At 42.4% G+C, this 23,337-nt stretch overlaps 1 protein-coding gene across 2 annotated transcripts in view; it reads right to left on the bottom strand.

The window, feature by feature from the left end:
* The window catches only part of CACNA2D1 (calcium voltage-gated channel auxiliary subunit alpha2delta 1), a 653,332-nt gene that overhangs the window by 532,537 nt on the left and 97,458 nt on the right, over positions 1-23,337 (bottom strand). For both annotated transcript variants that reach the window (XM_075926367.2, XM_006117144.5), the window contains exon 3: positions 8,731-8,847. In XM_075926367.2, the coding sequence (XP_075782482.1) occupies positions 8,731-8,847 (117 nt within the window). The remainder of the gene's footprint in view (positions 1-8,730; positions 8,848-23,337) is intronic.

Genomic DNA, 23,337 nt, shown 5'->3' with positions numbered 1-23,337 from the left:
TTATTTCAACTGCAGTTCAGAATAACAGGTGTGCTGTTAAGACGCAGAAAACGCTATTTTGAGATACCGGACATATCCCAAAATAGTTCCACTGTCTAGACATACCCCTACAGGGCAGCTGGACATTTTTTGCTTTATTTTTCTTAATGTGACATGTTAAGGTGATATTTTGCAGTCTTTTCTCATGCAGAATGCCAATGGACTTCAGTGCCCAAGTAACTGCCAACAATCCTTTTTATCTATACCAAGCTAGATGGTTGAGCCGGTTTCTTCTGCACACCAACCACCTTGCAAACCCTTCTTGCCTTTGCCATGTCAGCTCTATATTACTGTGACACATTACATGGAACTTGATCTTGAAACTGAAGGTAGTGAAGAAAACACATATTAAGCATAATGCTGCACCAGATATGCATTGTAATGGTGCTATGTAGGGATGCTTGTTGGTTTCTGGGTGAAGTTCAAGGTTCTGGTTTTAATCTAAAGCACAAAAACACATTGGGACCTGGTCATCTGATAATTCATCGCCCTCCCTGTTTGATCATACAGCAGCTACAATGAACAGAGGCATTAAAAATAGATGGCTGGCTGGACATGCTCCATGAGGAGGCTCTAGAATTCATTTGTATCTCTTGGTTCACCAAAGCTTAGATGTGTTAACTTTCTAGATATAGTGTAATGCTCATCTTGTATTATTTTCATGAAAAGACATTTGAGCAGGAGGAGGGAATGGATGTCAGGACAAAGATTTATCTGGTTGTGAAATGTAAGTAACAGTGAGCACCCTTAAAAAGTTGGTCATGGGGAGGGACCAGTTATGTTAACTGCAGTTATTCTAATGATAAGGCTGCAAGAAACCTGGGCAAGACCACCACCTGGCTTTCCCATCTAACTGGGTTTTGCTGAGCTGACATCAGCTATAGTTACAAGAGCTAATAACAGCAGGGGCACCCATAGTGCAGTTTTAGAGAAATACCTGTTTACAGAAATATTCCATCCTATGCTTAGAATGGGGAATATAACTAAGCAATATTTTCCAGTATTCTCAGCATATATCATATGAAATGGATAGTCCAATATTCCGCTGTGGTTCATTTTATTTCTGATCCATGTGCAGCAAAAGCATCTAGAGCAATATCTTTACATATAAACTTGCTGTCAAACAATAAGAAATACATGGAATAATATTATGTATTGTCAAGCCATGTTAATTGTAAAGCACTTAGAGATCCTCATCTTAAAGGAATTCTTGAAGGAGACATGTTAGATTTACCATACCCATTATAGACCACTTTCTTCATAATTCAGATATTACCAACCCAGAGAAAGGCAAACAGCTACAGTATACTTTGATCTGTAGCAAAAACATGTTTCAAAACATTCTATAAGTAACAGCAATAAAACAAGACTATCTACAGTTCAGGACTCCAAAAATAAACCTAACAGTGGGCCTAGTCTCAAAGAATTCAAATAGGTCAGGCATTGCTTTCATTTTAATTATGTTAACAATGAAAAACAGAAAATTGCTATAGCAGGGGCATGACATGCTGAGGGGTTCATGCAGCATGTGTGGAGTCACCAGTACTGGGACAATGGGATTACAATTCCAGTGCTACCAATTAGGGATGTAATAGTGTGGTCGAATAACTGATAAGAAAAAGCTTATTATTAAAAAATGGGATAGAGAATAAGATGGATAATATCTTATTGCCTTCATATAAATCCATGGTACACCTACATCTTGAATAATGCGTACAGATGTAGTCGCCTCATCTCAAACAAAGATATATTGGCATCGGAATCGTTTCAGAAAAGGGTAACACCCTATCATTGGTACATGAAGTCTTTGAGTACTAGCATGTGAGTACATACACCTATAGAACTCGTTTTCATTTGTGTTGATTACATTTTCAGATACAATTTCTCTCATGTATGCATATTAGGCCAGACCACCTTCTCTTGAAGTCACTTGCACTGAGTGATGGATTAGGCCAACAAGAAATATGATACAACAATTACATGTGCAAGAACTTAAACACAGAGGATACATGTTGATCAGCTGAACAATACATATTGCATTTCAAAATCACTGGGTGAAAGCCCATCACTTACCTACGTCACACTATCGCCTACATTAAATATACCCTTGTCCTTTGCAGCACACTCCTGAAAAATTCATCACTGCTGTTAGCAACATATTTTTCCTTTTAATGGTCAATATCACTGGCAGTTTTAAAATCATGATTGGATTATTTAATAAAAGATTCGCAAGTGTACACTCTGTGGCCTGTATTACACAGATCAGATGAGATGAGAAGATCCCAGCGGTTTCTTCTGGCCTTGGAATAATTGGCAAAAGATAATATTGCTGCACTAAGAACACGGAGGGAAGCCTTCAATCACACACAAATATTAAGGAGTCTATAATATGCCTTTTTACACATTTTATTCTGTTACAAGAAGAGGCTTTTAACCGGCTTCATGGTTGACCACATATCCATTCAGAAGTAGTATTAATAAAACCATGCTTAATCTCAGAGGCCCTATCTTCATTGGTAAAAAGGTGCATTTTTCACTTGAGATGAGCTAACTCAAGAGAACTGCCTCTTCCCTCCCATGACATTTGAATAGACAACTTAGCACTAGAGCTGAGCAATAAACAGAGTTTGTCTCACAGGAAATTCTGATACAGGCAGTCCCCGGGTTACAGGGATCCGACTTACATCGGATCCCTACTTACAAATGGGGTGAGGCAACCCCGCACTAGCTGCTTCCCCCAGCAGACCAGGGAGACGCGAAGTTAGTGCACCCCTCCCCCAGCAGACCAGGAAGACTCGGAGCAGCTTTTCCCAGCAGACACCTCAGCTTGAGAATAAAGGACTGAGGGAAGTGAGGTGTGGGAGAATAAAACTGAGCTCTGGAGAAATGTTTGGCTAGAGTTTCCCCTACAATATGTACCAGTTCCGACTTACATACAAATTCAACTTAAGAACAAACCTACAGTCCCTATCTTGTACGTAACCCGGGGACTGCCTGTACTTCAACATACCCAAATCACAATAAAAAAAGTTGAAATATCAAAACTATTTTGTAGAATGAAAATTTCACTGGAAAATGTCAAAGCATTTTATTTTGAAAAAATTCATCATGCAACTACATCGGCCTGGGGTGTTCTTCTGCCTCATGGTTGTTAAGGTGACTTGTGCCTTCGTTCTCTGCTGTGGCTCACCTCCCTGGAATGAAAATAGCTCTCATGATGCACACATTGTCAAAAGGGAGACCAGATGGCATCATGAGATGTCTAACCAAAGAGCTCAATCAACAGAGGAGAATGTGGGCAGCGGTCACCCAAAATATTATTCCAAATCAGGTAACTTGAAACTGTACTTTCATGTTGCGTTGTCTCAAAACAAAAGTGGGAAAAAAATCAAGAATGATCTGCAAAACTGAAATTTTCAAAAAAGTCCAATTTTGCAAAAACTGAATTTTCATTCAAAATTGTTTTGACAAAGAATTCCAGAGCTCTGCTGAACATCTTTAATATTATTGAGCTAATTAACCACTTGAAGATAGCTAGCTACAGTACCTATGTATGCATTCAAGGGGCTTTTGAACTGTTAGCTCAATCAAACTACCCTTGCTTTGTTCTTCAAATGAATTTTTTTTGCCACTCAGAGATGGCCAGATGAGCTCTCGCATCCCAAATATTTAGAATTTTAAGGGACATCAATTATTTCCATTCCAAGAATACTTAAATCTAAATATATAATTTTAGAGATTTGTGTGTCTGTCTGTGAGTCTGACTATTCATCTGCAAGTCTCTTTGTTCAAGAACTCCTCCTAAATGGTAACAGCTAAGATCACCACATTTCATATGCAGCATCCTCTTATCCTAATTTCAAGCAAAGTCTGTGTCTGGTTTTGTCAGGAAAACTAGATATGCCTGGAATTCAATTGTTTCTCATAACATGGAAAGGGAGGGAGCTGATTGGAGGGACATGATACTGCAGAGTGACCACCAGAGGCGGCAAACACAGGGGACAACTATACTGAAGAGTAAACACTGGGGTAGCCTCACCAGGAAAGGAATGGCCCAGCTGGGCATGGGGATTGCTATCTTACCAGCCACTGGCCCAGGCCCTCCTACCAGTCCTTGATCCCAGTGCCAAATCAAGAGGAGAGCAAGGGAAAGCCCTGTACCACCACCCCTGGAGTACCACCAAGGCCAAGCAGTGCAGCTCTCCCCCCTCCTCCCAGGAGACACAGGCTTCTCCCCCCCGCCCGAACCACTGAGCCGCCCAATACACTCACAGACAGGCAGGCCCAGGGAGCTTCAGTGGGAGACCTGCACAGCCCACTCCCTGCCCCGGACCTGGGCAACACTGAGTAAGTCTTCCAGTTCTTTATAAAAATAGTACTTCAAACTTTTATTGCAGAATTTATTCTCCCCATATGAAATAAAGAACTGTGGTGTCATGGTTACAGAAACAGTGACTAACCCTACAAAAAGAAACTTCACTGTATTTCCAATACAACTCTAATATTTGTGTGTCTCTCATTTGGAATTCTGTGACACTGGGTATCCCATACTGAGGCATTGGCAGATTAAGGAGTGTGGATGGGCTTACTTTCTGTGAATAGAAAATATATGAACCCAACTAAAAGGAAAGATGATGATTAATCAAATGTAATCTATCTCCTTTCTAGAAAAACACCTGCTATCTTCATTCATTTTTCACACTCCTCTCCATATAAATTTTATACTATATTCTTAATGTATGCAGACTGAAATAGAATGATGAATCCCTTCTGAGTTAGCCCCAGTGCTTGATGAAGTGACACTTTCATATGTCATGTACAAAACCATCAGATAATGTTGTCCAAAAAATCTTATTCATGGATATTTACTGATGCTTAACAGAGGGGTGTGTTACAACACCGCAGATTTTATTACAGTAGCATTAATTTTCATTTACAGTCACCCTGGCAACCTGAAGGAAAGTAGTATATTATTGGGAAAGCCATCAGTGTTTGCATATTATAACCTTGCCCCAACTTTGTTTCTGCTACATGCCTAGGGACTATCATTTACCCAGTGAAGTCCTTCGGCTATGCCAGTGTATGAACAATGAGACCGCTGATGTCATTCACTTGTACCTCCCTGAGAGCATCGCTGGAAGCTGAATTGTCCTCTTGAATCATACTCGGTCTTAATTAACACTTTGGCACACTTTATTCCCAGTGGTAATTAGTAACAGCTATGCCTGACTTCTTTTCAGCTCCGTCAAAATTGAAACTGTAGGTGTAAACGTATCTAGATTGCAGAACTATTTTATGCAGCACAGATGATCTGTTTACAAAAATCAGTTAAACATATGGGGAAGCTCCTGTATGACACAGAAATCTGCCTGGGTGAAGAACTGCTAGTAGAAAGTAACAGATTAAGATTCATGAAACAACAAGAGACTATCACGAGTGTATATAAATGACCTGGAGGAGGACATAAACTCCGAAGTGACTGTGTACACTGATGACAAAAGCAGTAAGGTGTTGAACAAAAAAAAACAAAAAACAAAAAACAAAAACAAAATCAACCATTAATGTTTATGGCAAGATGAATGAAACAGGTCATTTTTAACATACAGTAATGGCATAGACTGAGAATTAATAGAGAACAGAAGCCAGCACCATGACAGAAGTTGGTAATAGTATCGTGATTCTATTGGTTGTCTTGCAATAGTTAGCATATTTCTGAAAGATCCATCTCATGAAGTCCTTTTGAATATTTGAGTCTCAACTTTCATTTAAAAAACATTTCTAGCCCATGTGGCTGTAAAAAAAAATTAAAAATGTGACTTTAAATTATACTAATAGATCATAACCAGAAATTAACTAAAACAAAACCCATTCTTCAAAATCTCACAATTAAGCCATTAGCATGAGTTGGGAATACTTGAGTCATAATTTTTGAATACTTGAGGTGGTATGGTAATACACACTAAACCCATCTGCACAACATTTATCTGTAGTTTTAAAAAATATCTTTTGGAGTCTACTCTACTTTATTCCCATGTAACTGTTCTGAAGTCACTGAAATTTCACAGGTTCTCCAGAAAAGAAATTATGACCTGTGACGGGAATGTGGATCTTTCATATAAACAGCAGATAATACTCTGAAAGGAACTGAGTAAGAATTAAATATCCAGTTTTTCAGCATGGAAAAACATGTATATATACACATGTATGTATTCACACGTATTCTTTTATGCCTATATATGAATAAAGGCATAAGAAGTGTGTGTGTATAGACACATGGCATAAAAAAGCCAAACAAAGACTGGGAGAACGCTTCATAGAAAAAGTAAACACTTAAATACTGGGAGTCTGCAGAAGTCCAATGCAATGCTTTGCCAACTGGAGCAGATGAATATGCAATTGTGGTAGGCTGGATGAGGGTTATATATATCCAAAATATACTTATCCAAGGGGGGGGGGGGGGGGGAAGATGCATCTGTTGTATTTGCTTAATTAATGTTTGTAAACCACAGAGATCCTCAGATGATTAAACACACCTCATAAAGACCAGCTAAAAATGATAATTTCTCAGTTGTTTCAGCACAAAGAGGGAGCGCATTAGGATCTAAGAGACTGCGAGAAAAATTCACATCTGGGCAGAGGTTTAAGTGCCCAATTCTGGCCCTCTACATAGAGTGAATTTCACTATTTATGGATAAAGTGACAAGTACTTATGCCAGGAGTCTGATACTCCCATGTTTCAACAGGAGTTCCTCAAAGATCAGGAGACTACAGCCCCCTGGTATGAGTCCTATAGTAGGTGCCCACTGTTCGTGGTATTACCAGCCTAAGCACTGAACAGTCATGAAATCGGCTAAAAAGGGATAATGAATTATTTAAAGAATAATTTGGGGTTATTTTATCTTGCTTTCTTGTTTGTGAGCCTTTAGCATGCATTCACTTGACTTTACAAGTTTCTCAGCAACCATGAGGGCCTGAAACTTACTTTTTTAAAATTCAATCTGAGATTCTCGCATATCTTCTTGATTTTAGTAGCTGATGTTTAAAAAAAAAAAGTAGGATTAACAATAAAATTGCAAACACGAGCAACACTGCCTTAGGTGTACAATGGTTTGAATTTATTGGACAGGGAAAGTAGTGGGGAAACAGCAGTTATCCATATAACAACTCACATCATAATTCATCACAATGTATCGTCCATGCAATGTTCATGTGCTATATGAACATTAAGCCAGCCTCAGAACACACAACAGCATATTGTAGGTGCACAACATCCATCTGACATTTAGATAAGCTAAGGCACAGCAAAGTTAAAAGATTGTGTATTAAAGATATAACCCTGCACTAAAGAGAGAGAAAACCAAGAAGAGTAATCAGGAATTCCTCCATCTGAAGCACAAAAAGCAAGGGCAGATTCAAATGGATACACCACATAACGATCCCCACCAGCCAGTTCAGACAACTTTACCAACAGATACAAGTGCCTGGCTTTTAAGGAGGCTAGTACTGAAGGCCAAACACAGAGCAGTGGTTTCACTTGTCAGCCAGTTACTGACACCTGACCAAGGTACAGCTTGAGTGGGATGAATTCTATCCTAGATGGCAAACTACAATGTGGCTTTAAGTGACTTTTCCCAAAGTACACTAAGCGTCAATGTGAAGATATAAATAAACCAATTGACCCTCATCTCACAGGTCTACTGTTCCATCTAGTTTTAGACCCTACTTCAAGGAATGCCTGTTTCTAGATCTAACACTATGAAAGACACAAGAGCGAACACACTTGGAGCGCTCCATAGAAATCTGGTCAACACGTTTAAAGGAAGGGCATTGTTCAAATTGAAAAAGGCAGTAGAAAACAATTCTGAAATGAACCAGGGTTTTGTGGGTCTGAGTTACAAGAAGGAATTAGCCACACCTGATCCATTTAATGGAAAGGAAAAGGATCACAGCCAATGAACAGTTTGAAATAGCAACTGGTTGTAATTCAAAACATATGGGATCATGGGATTAGAACGGAGGACAAACTTATTAGAAGTTCAAGGTGGATTTCATTTACCCTGAAGGTGGTAGAAATATGGAGTAAAATAGCCAGCCAGCAGTAGAACAAACATCCTGTGAAGTGAATCCGCTTCAGCAGACACACAAACACATTATTGGAAGAGGAAAATCAGATGCTACCATCACAAAAGACTGGGAGGTTAAAAAGATGAGGAGAGTAAAGGCTTGTGATTTAGAGATACATATCATATTACCCAACTGTTACTGGATATCGCTCTCAGAACTCATCTACCCAATTGGTTATGTACAAATATTTTTTAAAATGAGTTACCTTAGAGGATTGAGTATCCATTCAATGCTTCAAGATTATTAATGACTATAGAATACTATCATCTTCATGTCAAACATTCATGTGCATCAGTCAGAGGAAAATTGTTCACCCTATTTATCTTTTGGTTTGCCATTTGGCCCGGGTCCCTAATCTGTCAATCAACAACATAAGTGTCTGCCCTAACTCATAAGTTGATTTTCTATCATGAAATTGCAAGCCATCATTCTACATATGTCATGTCCTGTACACATCAGGCTGACAATGTCCCTATATTTATAAGTAGCAAAACATGCATCAGTAAAAACATGAAGACTCAAAAAGAAAGAGAATGAGTAGAAGAGAACGATCCAGTTAGTACTCACCACCAGGGCTTTTGATCTGTTACTCAGTAGTTTTTCAATATCTCTGGCTGCAAATTCCACCAAGTCACGTGCATTGTTGGCTTCCACTGTATACAGATGGTTGTTTTTCATATAAATCTACATGAAAAAAGGAAGAAAAAAGGAAGAAAAAAGGAAACAATTCAGAACTACAGCATGGACCTGTTTGTTTTTATTGTAATAAGAGCACAGTGGCCTAGTGAATTGACTACAGGGCTATGAACTGGTAACTCTTCAGTTATTGCCCACTGTTTGAATAAACTATGATGAGTTGTGCAAGCCACAGCCTCTCTGCTTGAGAATTATGTCTCCACTGATTTGGGTGTTAAGTGGGCATAATGAAGGGCTGAATGTATTATCATTATTATTAAAATTAATCCTCAGCACTCATGAGGCTATTATGATCATTATTACTAATTATTTGCATCGCAATAAAGCCTAAAGGATCAAAGATCAGAGCCACACTGTGCTAGTCACTGTGCATACATATAATGAACAGACGGCCCCTACCCCAGGGAGCTTTGAATTTCTGTGTTCGAGTTTCTCTATCTCTATAAAGGAGATTGTGAGATGGGTAGTAGTGAAGTCAATACAATGATGGCTTAAGGATTCTGGAATCTGTTAGTCCTTGGTGAGCTGGAGAACTATGGGATCAATTCTGCAAGGAGATGAGCAGATCTCAGCAGTGGGATTTCATAGTCCTCCGCATCCCCAAGCAATGCTCTGCTTCTTTCAGGTCTGAGCCTTGAAAATGATGACCCCCCTCCCCTCCTCCCCCAATTTTTAAAAATGGTTAATGATTCTAGGTGGAAGGGGGTTGGTTGTTGTTTTGGGGTGTGTGTGTGTGTGTGTGTGTGTGCGCACACACACACACACACACACACACACACACACGCACACACACAGCTTTGTTTTTACAATACTTGACCTGAGACTTAAAAGGGCCTGGTTTTCACTGAGCATCCCCTCTCTGAAAATCAAATGTCTATAAAGGTGCCTGAAGCTGAGCCCGGAAATCACTGACGTAATTATTTTATTCTTCCTAAAAGATTAAGACCCAGATACCGGAGGTGAATCAACATAATGTGTTGAAGTAAATATAATTGTGCAGATTTAAACCTCCTGGCAATCAGTCCCTTATTTACATTTAGGGGTGGTTGTTTTTTGAAGTCCTCCTTGGTACTGGAATAACTGGTTCTGTTTTTCTGAAGTGTTTCTAAGGGGGTTATTATCAACCTAAAAAAGGAGAGGAATGGGGTTTCTCAGTTTGTGTTTTTTAAAGGATGTCCCTTCCCTCCTACACAACTTCACTGAGGGGGGGGGGAGGGGAAATCTAAATCTGGAAAAAGAAAGAGTGTGTGTATCTGATGGCTACATGGTGAATGGGGAAAACTAATTTATGCAACCAACAGATGGCCTGAGGTTACACAAGTGTGTTGCCTCTCTGAAACACTGCCTGATGGGGGTTAGACAGTCTTATGGGAAGTAATTCTAGGCACACACACAGAGGAATGGGTCCAACACTAATTCACTGGCAGAGATCCAGCAGAAAGAGCTCAGAAACTATCCAGCAGACGGATTCCACCAGCTGTGCCAGGCTTCTCAGGGTATAATTATATGGTGGCTTTAAAGGAACACACCAATACAGGGATCTGCTGCTTGCGGCTGGTAGATTTTGAACATTGCCAGAACTGATGCCATTCTTGTCAATGGAACCAGTCACGTCTGAGATATTCATCAGTTCTGTCACGCACATTAATTACCATTAGTTTCAGGCATTTCTCCCCCCCCACCCCCCCCAAATCAAAAACCTCTCTCCCTAGTAACTGATTTTAAAAGAAAAAAAGGTTTTAATTTTTGCTTTTGGAAAGACATCCCCTAAATATCTGCATAAAATCTACCACTGAAGTCTAGGATCACCTAAGATCTCCCAAGTAAATATATAAGACCACTGTGCAGCAATAAATGATGCAGTGATTCAGTCACAGATGCTTCATGCTCCGCTGTTAGCCAGCCAAACCCCCAGTGAGGTGCAAGGGAAGCACACTAAAGATCTCATGACTCATTTTGCAAGTCTCAATATCTTGGTCAAATTCCAGTATGATTAATTATTTCATGCCTTTCTAAATCTTCTACTGCAGATTCAAAACCAAATTAGACATCATGGACAAGACAGTCAGATGGCAAACAATCTACAATCAGAGAGACAGGTTTCATAAGGAGTTCAGTTCCTACTTAAGCGTCTAAGTAAGAGCTGGATTTTCAAAGCTACTAATCGTTCAGCAATGATAGTTATGGACAACGTGTTGATGTCTTCTGAAAATGTGGACCTATTTCTGTAATGACAACATGCACATTTACATTACATAGAATAACAATACCAAAGAAGAGATATAAACCTTCATGCTTCAGGACATAAACCAACTATTAGTTGATAGAGTTAGAACATGTTAAAATACAATATTTAGATAAGTGAGGTGCATTCAAGTTGTCAGGGATTGATGAAATTCACATTAGGTAATTTAAGAACTAGCTAAAGCTATCTCAGAACCATCAGCAATTATCTTTGAAACCTCAAGGAGGGAGGGGAGGCCCCAGAGGACTGGAAAAGGGCAAACACAGTACCTAGCTTTAAAAAGAGGAACAAAGAGGACCTGGAAAGATTACTGGAATTAATTATTAAATAATTAGTTTGCAAGCATGGAGGTGGTAGGAGGGGTATAAGTAACAGCCAACATGGATTTGTCATGAACAAATCATGCCAAAGCAATCTAATTTCCTTCTCTGAAAGGGTTACTTGGGATAGGAGAAAACAATAGATTGAAATTTTGTAAGGCTTTTTGATAGCGTTCTCCATAATATTTTAATGAGCAAACTAGAGAAATGCAGGGTCTAGATGAAATTACAATGACCTGGATGCACAATTGGTTTAAAGAGTAGTTACCAGTGCTTCACCATCAAAACTGAGATGTATTTAATGGGTAGAGTCCTGTGCAGAAAAAAAAGTAGCCACAATTAGCCACATTGACAGAGCTCGACAATTAGTGTAATCTACTCGCCCATGGTGAGAAGATTACAAGCCGGCACAGCCGTGCAGCGCGATCAGCACATGCACACCATGCCAAACCGCACTTCTGGTGAGCAGGGCTCACAAGCGCTTGGCGAGCCCTGCGCATTGACATCCCTGGATGCAGATACCCGTGGATATAAAGCGGGTATCCGTAAATTCACAGGGCTCTACATATAAAATTAGTATCCTCACCCACATCCATATCCGTAAAAATGAGCTGTGGATATCCATGGATTTGCTGGGCTCTACTACTGGGATTCTGCAGTGCTCTGTCCTAGGATTGGTACTATTCAATATTTTCATTAGTAACTTGGATAATGGAGCGAAGAGTATCATATATATAGTAGCCCAATGTCTGAGAGTCTGTAATTCTGACGTACACGGACTCGCCCTCTGGCCTTGTACGTCACCACCCCGCCCCATCCCCTTTCCCCTCCCGCCGTGGAGCTCAGCTAAGTGCTGCACCCCTCAGCCGGGCAGCCGCGGGGAAGCCAGCGGCGCAAGCGACCGTGGTGCAGCACTCAACCGAGCCGCCATGGAGGAAGAGTGGTGATGTACACAGCCAGGGGGCCACGCCCCCCTGGACCGTTTAGGTCCCGCGCTCCCCATGCAGCACCACCGTGCTGCATGGGGAGCGTGGACACCAAACATCTGCTCGCACCACTTGCTCCCACGTGGCAGCCCGGCTGAGCGGCGCAGAGATCAGCCGAGCACCACGGCGAGAGGCAACACGCCACCCAGAGGGAACAGCCTGGGGGCGGGGCCTGGACAAGCATGCATCTCTGACATCAGAAAAGGGCGCCGGATTCAAAAGAAGGAAAGCAGAGCGGTTGGGAGGAGACAGATTGGAGAACAGAGGAGGCAAAGAGGAGGCGGAGGACAGTGAGAGAGAAAGAGAGACAGACAGCAGGAGGAGGAGAAGAGAAACACAGGGTGAGAGGAGGAGAAGAGAGAGAGAAAAGGAGAGAGAGGCAGGCGGCGGACGAGAGCTGAGAGAGAGAGAAGGCAAGGCAGTAGGAGGAGGGAGAAAGAGGCCATTTGTGCCACTTGCTCCCACGCGGTGGCCCGGCTGAGCGGCACAGAAGTCAGCCGAGCACCACAGCGGGAGGCGATGGGGAGCGGGGCGGTGACGTACATGCCCAGGGGGCGGAGCCTGAACATGCGTGCATCCCTGACAGAGACAGGAGGGTGGAGAGAGAGTGAGAGGCAGGAAGGGGGGGGAAGAGAAAGAGAGACACGGAGCAGTATGTATAGCATTATGAGCTTTCATACGCTTACATATTTTTGTTGTCTCTAAGATGCCACAGGACCATTCGTGGTTTTTTTAATTTTGTTTTTAAGTTACAGACTTAACATGGCTACTCCTCTTGGAAGTTTTTAAGTACAAGTGTTTGTCCGACCTGTCAGGGATAGTCTAGATTTACTTGGTCCAGCCTCTGAGAAAGTGGGGTGCACTAGATCACCTCTGGACATCCCTTTTAGCCCTATATTTCTAGGTGTGTTTTATTCCGCAACTGACCACTACAGAGTGTCTTGTGCCTTGCTCTGGGGCATCTAGCGCTAGTTATTGTCAGAAATAGGATACTCAAGGAGCTAATGGTTTGAGCCACTCTGGTAATATTTGGTGAGTGGAGCCCGCATTTGGGGAGGACAGCCCCACTTCTCTTCACCATCCGTCCACTCCCCCATAGCCGGAGCCCCAAGACTTCCTGCCCCACCTCACACCGAGGAGCCCCAAGCAACAGTCCCTCAGCTGCATCAGCCCTGGGCTGGCCAGAGGCTCGAACGCCCCCAAAGACAGAGCTCAAAAAAACCCTGCAGCTGAAGCCCCAAGATACCCTCTCCATGGCTGACCCCTACCCCGGCCCCTCCAAACTCCTTCCCCACACCCAGAGGAGCCTTGGGACAGCCAAAGCCTCAAGGTCCCACCAGCACCTTCCTGGAAAAGCCTCCTGCTAGTCGTAGCCATATCTTCCCATCCAAGACACCCTGGGGAAAAACTCACTCCCCTAAAGCAGCTTCTGATATGGCCCAGGCAGGCTCCGAGGCAGCTGAAGAAGTGCTAAATGACTCACGAAACTGGAAAGCTAAGTAGTACGTCCCACCTCCTCAGCCACCCCAGAAACCTGTGTGGAGCATAAAAAAGCAAAAAAAAAAAAAAAAAACTTATCCCCCAAATTCTGCAACCCTTGGTATAGTATATCTGCCGCTGCCCAAAATTTCTACTTTTTTAGCCATATAAAGAAATTAGATCAATTTGAAATACTCTTTAGGGGTGTCCATTATTTGAACATTTCATGAAAAAAAATTGTTTTTTGAAAAATTCCAGTACTTCATTTTTAACCCAACCTCTGTCTCACCTACACACAGGATTTTTTTTCCCTTCATATTTTTGGTTTCACTGGCGAGGAGAAGAGAAGCAAAGCAGGTCAATTTCCATTCACAAAAAAACACAAAACAAAAAAAGGGCTATATTTGATTATAAGAAATGTTTACATTCCAAATATTTGAATCAGCTCTGCTCTATTAAAATAAACCACCACCCAAGAATAGGGAGAACAATAAATACATGCAAACTCGCAATCCACATGAGAGTTACACTTTTGGAGTAATAATTGTTGGGGGTAACAAGGGAAATTAAAATGTTTCCTCAACTCACCAGTTATGTGTTTTAGCACTGTATGTTCCACTGTAGAGTCTTAAGGGAGGGACCATGTAGTCGTAACATGCTGTCACACGTGCCAGTGAAAAGCAGGCTGTCGCCCACAGAACAAAGCACAGCATTAGAACCTATGGGGCTTCTAGCCTTTCAATACACGGTAACATTTAAATACCCCTTATTGGTGGGGCTTTGGAGGAAGTTGCTGGTTATCACTTTCAGGATCAAGGAAACTGTCTACTCTCCCTTCTCCAGCTCCTACTCCAAGACTTATAGGTGTGATCCAACAATGCTGAATTGGAATATTTTACCCCATTCAGTGAAAAGCTTCACTGCTGACACCATTGGCCCTGCAGATATGAGGGGCTCTCCTGAGGTTCATATTATTTCCTGAGACACTGCATCTGTGTCAGGGATTTTAAAAAGTGCTGTTGCCAGATGATCTAACCTGGAAACTGGTACCATAGGGATACACATTTCTAGAATGCAGTCCTCTATCCTAGACTAGAGTAAACTAGTGCTCCTTTACCGCACTTCCGTCTATCCTCAGGGCTCAAAGTATCAACATTACTCCTCTTTTACCTGTGGCTAACTAATGGAAAATATATGCCCCTATTTACTGAATACATGCCTGTTCCAGTTTTTCAGAGTGATCGTCAATGTTAACACGCTTCCCGACCTTCCTCAAAATGTGAGGCTTGTCTAAACTAGCAAGTCAGGAATAATGGAGGAAAGCGTAACTAATTATTTAAGAGATGCTTACATAATTTGTGTGTTTGTTTACTCCTCTTTTCCTTTCATTCAGCTTTGATGCTGCAGAAAATTAGAGCAGCAAAGAGAGGTTTCACAATCAGCCACCCAGCAACAAACTTTTCATTTTCAAAACCTTCCATCTAGTAGTCAAACACAATTAGCAAAAGCTCTGCTCTAATAGTCAGAAAGGTCCTTATCAGGTAAGGTGTGTTTATTCACCTTTAACAATGCAATTTGGCTATCTATAGGGCTCCTTCTAAAGAGCTGATCAGAATACATTACATTGCTTTGACCAAGTGAATGCAAGTTTTTGTTAGATTTTACACAGAATTGCATTACATCACTGGAGTTTTACTAAAAGCTTTTCAAATTGTCAGTAAAATATGCCATTTTTAATGGAACAAAACCTCACTGCATGGATAAGTGAAATCCGTAAGGCCACAACAAGAAAAATAAAAGGTGTTCATTTCTTTTTAAAGTCAATAGTCATGTACAGGTTGAGCCTCTTTAGTCTGACACCCTCGGGACCTGACCAGTGCCAAACCAGAACATTTGCTGAACCACTGGAGCTCAATATTGTCTAGCATCATTACCAACACTCCTAAGAGTCCTGTAAGCATTAGAAGACATTTAGGGCTACGTTAGAGCCAAACAACAGCACAGAACACAGAGCCAGAACTGGTGGCTGCAATCAAACTTTATGGGACTGCAAGAAACTTAGCCTCACCCATGGTAAGTGCACCCAGCTAACTAAAATCATGCTGGGCCACAGATGTTGCTCAACCAGAGAGTACCAGATTAAAGAGATTCAACCTGAACTTTCCTCTTCAAGAGAGAATGTATTAAAATTATTTTCTAAATACTTCATATAGACTGACCCACTAACAAGGGGGCACAAAGAGGGCAGTTGCCCTGAAGCCCAGAGATTCAAAATGACCCCGGGCCCATTACATTGCCATGGAAGTGCCACACTGTGCACTCCAAGCAGCTTCAAGGTTGGCTGAGGAATGGAGGTGGGGAAGCAGCACAGGATGCTCCAGGCAACTGTGAAGGCTGGCTGCTCCCAGCCATGCCCTTTCCACCTGAGGCCCCACCTCTTCAATGGGTGCAGAGCCAGACACACACCGCCTCCCAACTTCCCCAGGAACCCAACTAACCTGTTGGCCCTCCTGGATATTGATAATTAAGTGTTAAAAAAAAACATTTCAGCATGAAGCAACATAAGAACAAGAACAATGGTCTAATGTGCTGAAGATGAGAAGAACTGATAATTCCCCTACAGAACGCCTCCCTCTTCACTCAGTCTTCAAGGGCACATTTACAGACTTTGTTCTCTCTGCTTGCTGCTAAGGAAAGTCAAGTATGTTTATATGAGTTGAGTGTGAATTGAAAATGCACACACACAGTGTGCTCCTTATTATACACGTAATTGAAATTCCATTGAAATGGCTTTAATATATTATTAAAAAATTAAAAATAGAAAAAAAAAGAAAAGTTGGTTCCTCTCATACATTTCCAAGAGCAGTGAGTGTGTTCGCCTTTACACGGCCGGCATACTCCACATTGTTTGCACAGATTGTCCAATAACCTAATAATAATGGAGCACTGAATCATTTTAAACTATGGCTGAATTCCTCTGACTGTTGTCATAGGAAGGCTGTATTGTTTAGTCAGTTTTGCAAAAACTTCTATTTGGCTCTGGAATAAGGCAAGTTTTCCACATTTAAGAAACAGAGGGCCCTTTTCTTAGAAAGGATAGCAGTATGGTAAAGGCCAGTGGTCCCCAACCTTTAGAGGCTGCCGGGCGCCAGGGGGCGTGGCCGTTCGCCTGCCGGGCGCCAGAGGGCACCATGTTTGGGACCAATAGTGAAGGCACTGGACAGAGATTTGGGAGAAGCGAGTTCTATTTGAAGATGTGCCATCAGACTTCCTGCATGAAATTGGGCGAGGCATATGAAGTCAGATTTTGAATGCTCAGTGTTAAATACTACTGATCTGTGTACACCTCAGACACCCATCTGTAAAACAAAGAATATAGTATTGGTCTAGATCAACACAATCTTCTGTGGATAATCTATTGATGTTTGAGACACACTTGGGCTTTGTCTAAAAGGAAAAGTCTGAAGACTAAAGTGATCTCCACATGCAAATGTCACAAACTGAAAACGTTTAAAATCTGTTTTTTCTGGAACCCATTGTCAACATACCATGGCCACATCATTAGCTCCGAAGAAAGAGCAAAGCAATGAGCATAAGCATCCCCCAAAGCAATAAGGATAAGCCTGGAGTCACCTTCACTCACTAAGCACAGTGGGAGTGTGCAGCATAGCACAAGGCATTTTGGAAATATGAAAAAGTCCCAGCAACCACCTCTTTGCTTCCCAGCCCTCCCTGGGCTTCCAGCTTACTTTCACACCACTGGCATGACAGTCCTTCCTGCAAACTCCACCATCTGCTGTGACAAATCATGAATCCCAGATTTCTCTCTCATGTTGTTGTGCTTAGAACATCACACACAGCAGCAGAGCTACTTATGCAATTAACAGCAGAGGATGAAGTCTCAGACGTGGACAACAGCACAAGTGACAGGGACATCAGCAAAGTAGCATTGCACTGGGCTGTCACAGATCAGCTATGCACAGAAGAGGGTCTCTTTCGGACTAGGAAAACTAGCAGTAAGCTAGTCATGCATGGGTGGAATGAAGATCTGTGGCTATGGAACTTTCAGATATATAAGGCAACCTTCCTGGACCTGTGTGCTGAGCTGGCCCCTGAATTGTCATGCAAGGACATCCGAATGAGAGCTGCTTTCTTGGTACAGAAGCGTGTTGCCATAGCTTTGTGAAAGCTGTTAACTTCCAATTGCTACCGTTCAGTTGCAAATCAGTTTGGAGTGGGGAAACCTACTGTTGGGGCAGCACTTAAGTGTTCAGGGCAATAAATTTCACTTTGATACATGGGACTGTGACTCTGTGGAATGTTGACGACAGTGTCTGGCTTTGCAGAGAGGTACTTTCCAATCTGCGTCAGGCTCCAGAAATGTGACCGTACATGTTCCAGTTCCTCTGGGTCACTCGCAGCTGTGATTGCACCAATCCTCCACCCCACACACTGATATTCTCCTGCTTGAGCTTTTGGAGCCTGTTTTGAGCAATCGACACCCTGGTTCCCTGAGAAGACTCCATAAGGATCACTACACCATAAGCCAGACACCAGAAAATGGATTTTAAAGTTCCTGGGGATGGCAGGTGGGAGGGGAACATCTGAATACCCATTTATGTTGATTCAGAGCAGCAGATTTGAAGAGCCAGTCAGAGTGACTAAATGAGCATTGTGGGAAACATGCTAGAGTCTAATGAAATCAACAAAACACACACCATACTACTCTAGTGCATGACTGTTGGCAATAAAGGGATGGGAAAAGACAAGAGTCCCTTGAGGAGGTGGACCCAAACAGACATTTAGCCGCATCACAAAGTAAACATTTTCCAGGTTTTGTCTCTGAAAAGAGGCTTTTGAGACAAAACTTGCCAGTGTAGACAAGGCCTTGAACGCTGCAGCCACAGAGCCACGTGAGCACCCAGACATGCATCTCACTCCAGTCATGCACTGCTGCAACAGTACTGACAACAATTATTGCACTATTCCTGATTCTCATTTATGAGGCATTATATTGCTGCTGAATAGTGTTCATAATTGCCATCCACTGGCTAGCATGCAGACCAATGTCTCATTTTTCACTTGACTGCCCTGCCTGTTGATATCCAGCTATCAGATCTGATGGGCAGGGACAGAGAGTCTACCAGCCTCATAAGAGTTAGGAGGTCACAACCAGCCACCCAGCAACACAAACGGCTGCTCTCTCACAGAGGACTCCAATTGGTTCCCCTAACCAGAGGGCAATCAGATTGGAGGATCCCTGAATGGCCCTGACAAGTCCATAGCCCCCAAACAGAGGAATGGGAAATTGTCCTTGCAAGTGTGTTCTCTCTGCTCAAAACTGCTTTGCCTGAAATAGCCGAGTCTACAGCCTCCTGTAGATCTCCTAATAACCAGACATTGCCTGTTTTCTGATCCTGCATTTGCCTTTTGGCCTGTCTTGGATTCTGATATTCTGGTAAACTGCCCCTACTTGACTCCTGCTCTGACTACAAGGTCAGATTGCCCACATACCAGTCATGACAGATACTTAGCATGTAAGTTCCTGTGGCAGGGAGTGTTCATACAGCACCCAGCACTATGTGGTTCAGTGTAATGTCTAGGATTCTTTGGCGCTGTAGTAATTCAAATGATAAGAAAGAGAGTACAGGCAGTCCCCGGGTTACGCGGATCCGATTTATGTCGGATCCGCACTTACAAACGGGGCTTTTCTTGCCCTGGAGGACTCAGGCAGCGGGACCGCCCAGACGCGCCGCGGTCCCGCAGCCCGCGTCCTCCGGGGCGAGAAAAGCTGCCCCCCCCCCCAGCAGACCAGGGAGACACGGAGCAAAGCCTGGCTTTTCTTGCGGATGCCTGTGGTAGAGCCGCTGGGGCCAAACTTAGACCAAACTGTGTATGATGAGTTTGATTTGGGTGCTTTCATGAAATGGCATGTTTTTGTGTGTATGTGAGGGGAAGAATATGGGAGATCTGGGTCTTGGTCCCTGCTCTACCATACACTTTCTGTATAACCTTGGGCAAATCACTTAGTTTTCCATCTGTAAAATGAGGGCCGACAATGCTTTCCTACTTTGCCATGAAGATTAATACATTAAAGATTGTGAGTGTAGTAGAACCAGTCGGCAGGCAACTTAATGAGCAGAGCTGTCCTGTAGTAGATTGCCTGATAACATGAGTCACCCATTCATCCACTGCTGTGGTAGCACCTGGCCCCGCTTTGAACCCATCCATGTCCTTACCTTCTTCACTACCAGTAACCTGGCTCTGATCCTTTGCTCCAATTTCTCACTTGGGCTTTATCACTTGGTTTTGGCTTCTCAGTCCTGTTGTAACCAATAGGCACAACTGCTCATTTCCTGGTCACTGTCAACGAGTCATTCAGATACTATGGAACTGGGAGTCATAAAAGTTTCCAGCACTGCAGAATATTCTAATTAATTCATACTATCAATTCTATGCGTATTGGGTTTGTTAAACCTCTCAACATAAAGGGCTCCATCCTGCTGCCAATGAAGGTAATAAGGCAGTTTGACACTGATTTCAGTAAAAAGAGGAAAAGTTTGAAAATAGACCTATTCACTCTAATGTACTCCAGGGAGTCCCCTTATTATTACTTCTGATTTCACATTATACTACATACTTCCTAGTCTGCAGTAGCTCCAAGCACTAAAGTAAATAATTCCTGTCCTCTTACTGCCCATAACAGATTCCTGAAGGAATATGGATACTTTCTCGTGCCTCTGCTTATTCTCTGGGAAGATCCTGTGTGCTGCAATGTAGCCCCAGAGACTACAATTCCCATGAGCCCTGAAGGAAACCAGGAAGAAAGTGACTTTTGTTTTTGGGTGCTGATTCTTTCCATGTGTGTGAGGTGAGCCCCAGCGGTCTGTGGACTCTTCCCTCTGTTTTTGGAGCAGAAAGAGAGCCAGGCTGCTGTGGAGGCATTTGATCCAGTCCAGGAGCTGTTAGGGTTTGGACTAAGAGCCTTTGGGACTGGAATCTAGCAAGTTGCTTCTGATTGCCCTTTGGCTGTACCTGTGGCTAGAAGTTACTCTGCATCCAGCACACAGAAGGAGACTAGAGCCATCCACTCCAGCTGCAAAATCTTCAAGCACACCCACACAAGCAAGTGTATGGTACTGTGAGTTCTGAGGAGTGGGGATAATTGCTGGCAGTGCACATGCCAAATATATAAGTTTCCTATTATTGCTGTGTACTTTGTTAATGTTATTCACTGTTAATCTGTTAACAACTTAAAGAAACAGGGTTTAAGTAAAGGTTGTTCATTCTATTGCAATCTATCAGATGTATATTATTTATGATTTGTATTGTTGTCCTAGAGTTAGATCCAGATTATTGCTGGAATAATTTTATTCCTGGAGGCTCCAAAGGCACACCATTAAGTGTGTAACGAGCCAGCCAGATGGAAGCACTGCCACTGTATGTTCTTTTTGAGCAAGGGACAGCAGCAAGGGGGTGGATAGGGTTTTCCCCAACTAAACTTCACCACCACTGGGGTACTCAGGATCTCCTTTTATGTTGAAACCATCAGGCACCCAGGCACATCTGTGAGTGTGACCTGCTCCTGAGTAACTTGGGAAGGAAAAAGGGGGTTACATAAGGTCATGGCCTGAGGATTTCTCTTATGACTATCTAACTTGTTTGCAACTAACTGATTCATTATAGAGCATAGGCTGCAAGCCATAGGCACAAATCCTCACCATTTTTAAAGACACTTATGCCAGGAAAATCAGAGAGATATGTTGAACAGCTTAATTTGTCAGATATGGAGTCCAAATAAAATTACACTAGTTTCCTAGCAACCCACAGATGTCTTTGCTCTTGAAATTCTTATCAGCACCCAAGGAAGAAAATGCCTCCATATTGTACAATATCTGTGGCTTTTTCCAGAATTACTTGCCTAGTCAGAGTGCTGTGATCCATGTAGACATGATAGATCAGACAGTTTCTGGATCCAGGACGTATCATTAGTATTGACGTGTGCATTAGGATGTCTAAAACAGTGGTGGGGCCACATCCAGCCCATAAAGGTTCTACACATGGCCCATGAGGCACTTTCCTTACGATTGCCCATGCGCAGGGTTGCCAGATTCTGCTGGCTTCCAACCACGTAATTTTTCCCCCCCACTGTTATTACGAAAGTGATGCCCTCATAAAGCAAGGGCATATAAAGTAACATGCATGCTGATTGCACACAATATTGATAGTAAGAACCATGTGCTCCTTCTGCTTCCAATCAAAGCGCTGCTATGGTTCAAATGGCACACCTTGCAAATTTTAGTTACACACAAAAAGTTAGCAAAAAGATGTCCCAGGAGACCATTTTCAGTATCTACAATATTTCAGCTCATTGAGCTGAAGGAGGGCCATTCATGCAGTCCACTCACTAGCCTAGGTTGCTCATCGCAATCTAGAAGTATGACAAGAGACGGCTCACTTTTAACGGACACATTCACCAATCCTCAGGTAGCCAACGAGGGCCTCATCCTGCAAAATGCGGAACAATCTGAGCTGAACCAGCAAAGCACATAAGCATCTGCTTTACTCAAAGCACATGAGTAATCCCAAACTCATGAAACTGCTCATGAGCCTTTCTTTACTTGCAGCACAAGGGCCATAGTGCAGGATTGAGAAATTGCACAGCTTTATCCTTGCATGCCTAGGTATGTAGTCTGGTAGCCTGTAAAGTCTAGGAATTTTTTCCATGATCACTATTTCATATGTATAGAATCTCTCAATATAGACATTCTTCCCCAACGACAACACAAATAAGATAGGGAGTATTCCTATCAATAAAAAAATGACCTTTTAAAATGTCTCATTGGTTGTCACACTGATAATAAACGATATCATAATATTCAACGTGTATACAGACATTTTCATCTTTGAGTCAATTTTGTACGTGTATGAACACTTTGCAAATAAGTATCTTATCAACTTAAGCCTGATAATGGCTTCTCCAGCATAAAACAGTAAGGTTGGTAGCAGAGTCAAGAACAGAACCCAGGAGTCTGAAAACACACACAGCTAAAAGTAAAAGTGTATCAGGATCAGGACAATACCCCATTGTAAAGTACCTCAATAAGCCTTCATTATCTACATATCTGGGCCAAAGAACATTTTGGATGAAAGAAATCTATCCCCTGCTCCCATGAGAGCAAGCAGAAAGCAAATGTCACAGGAAGCTGGAATAAAATGGTTTTCCAGTTATACTTGCATGCATGATCAACACAACCCCTCCATGTGCCAGGAATAGTAACATGCTCAATAACTTCCCTGCTCATCATGTAGTAATAATTTGAACGTATGGCAGTGCTAAGTTACTCCTTCCCCTTGAGTCTGTCTGAACTTCGTTAACACAGCCACCTATGTTTCAACTCTTATAACCAACTCTGCATGCTTGAAGGAGCAATGTTTCAAAATGCCA

This window comes from Pelodiscus sinensis, chromosome 1 (genome assembly GCF_052426305.1).
Source record: "Pelodiscus sinensis isolate ZL-2025 chromosome 1, ASM5242630v1, whole genome shotgun sequence".
NCBI lineage: Eukaryota > Metazoa > Chordata > Testudines > Trionychidae > Pelodiscus > Pelodiscus sinensis.
This window is presented reverse-complemented; position numbering and strand designations above follow the sequence as displayed.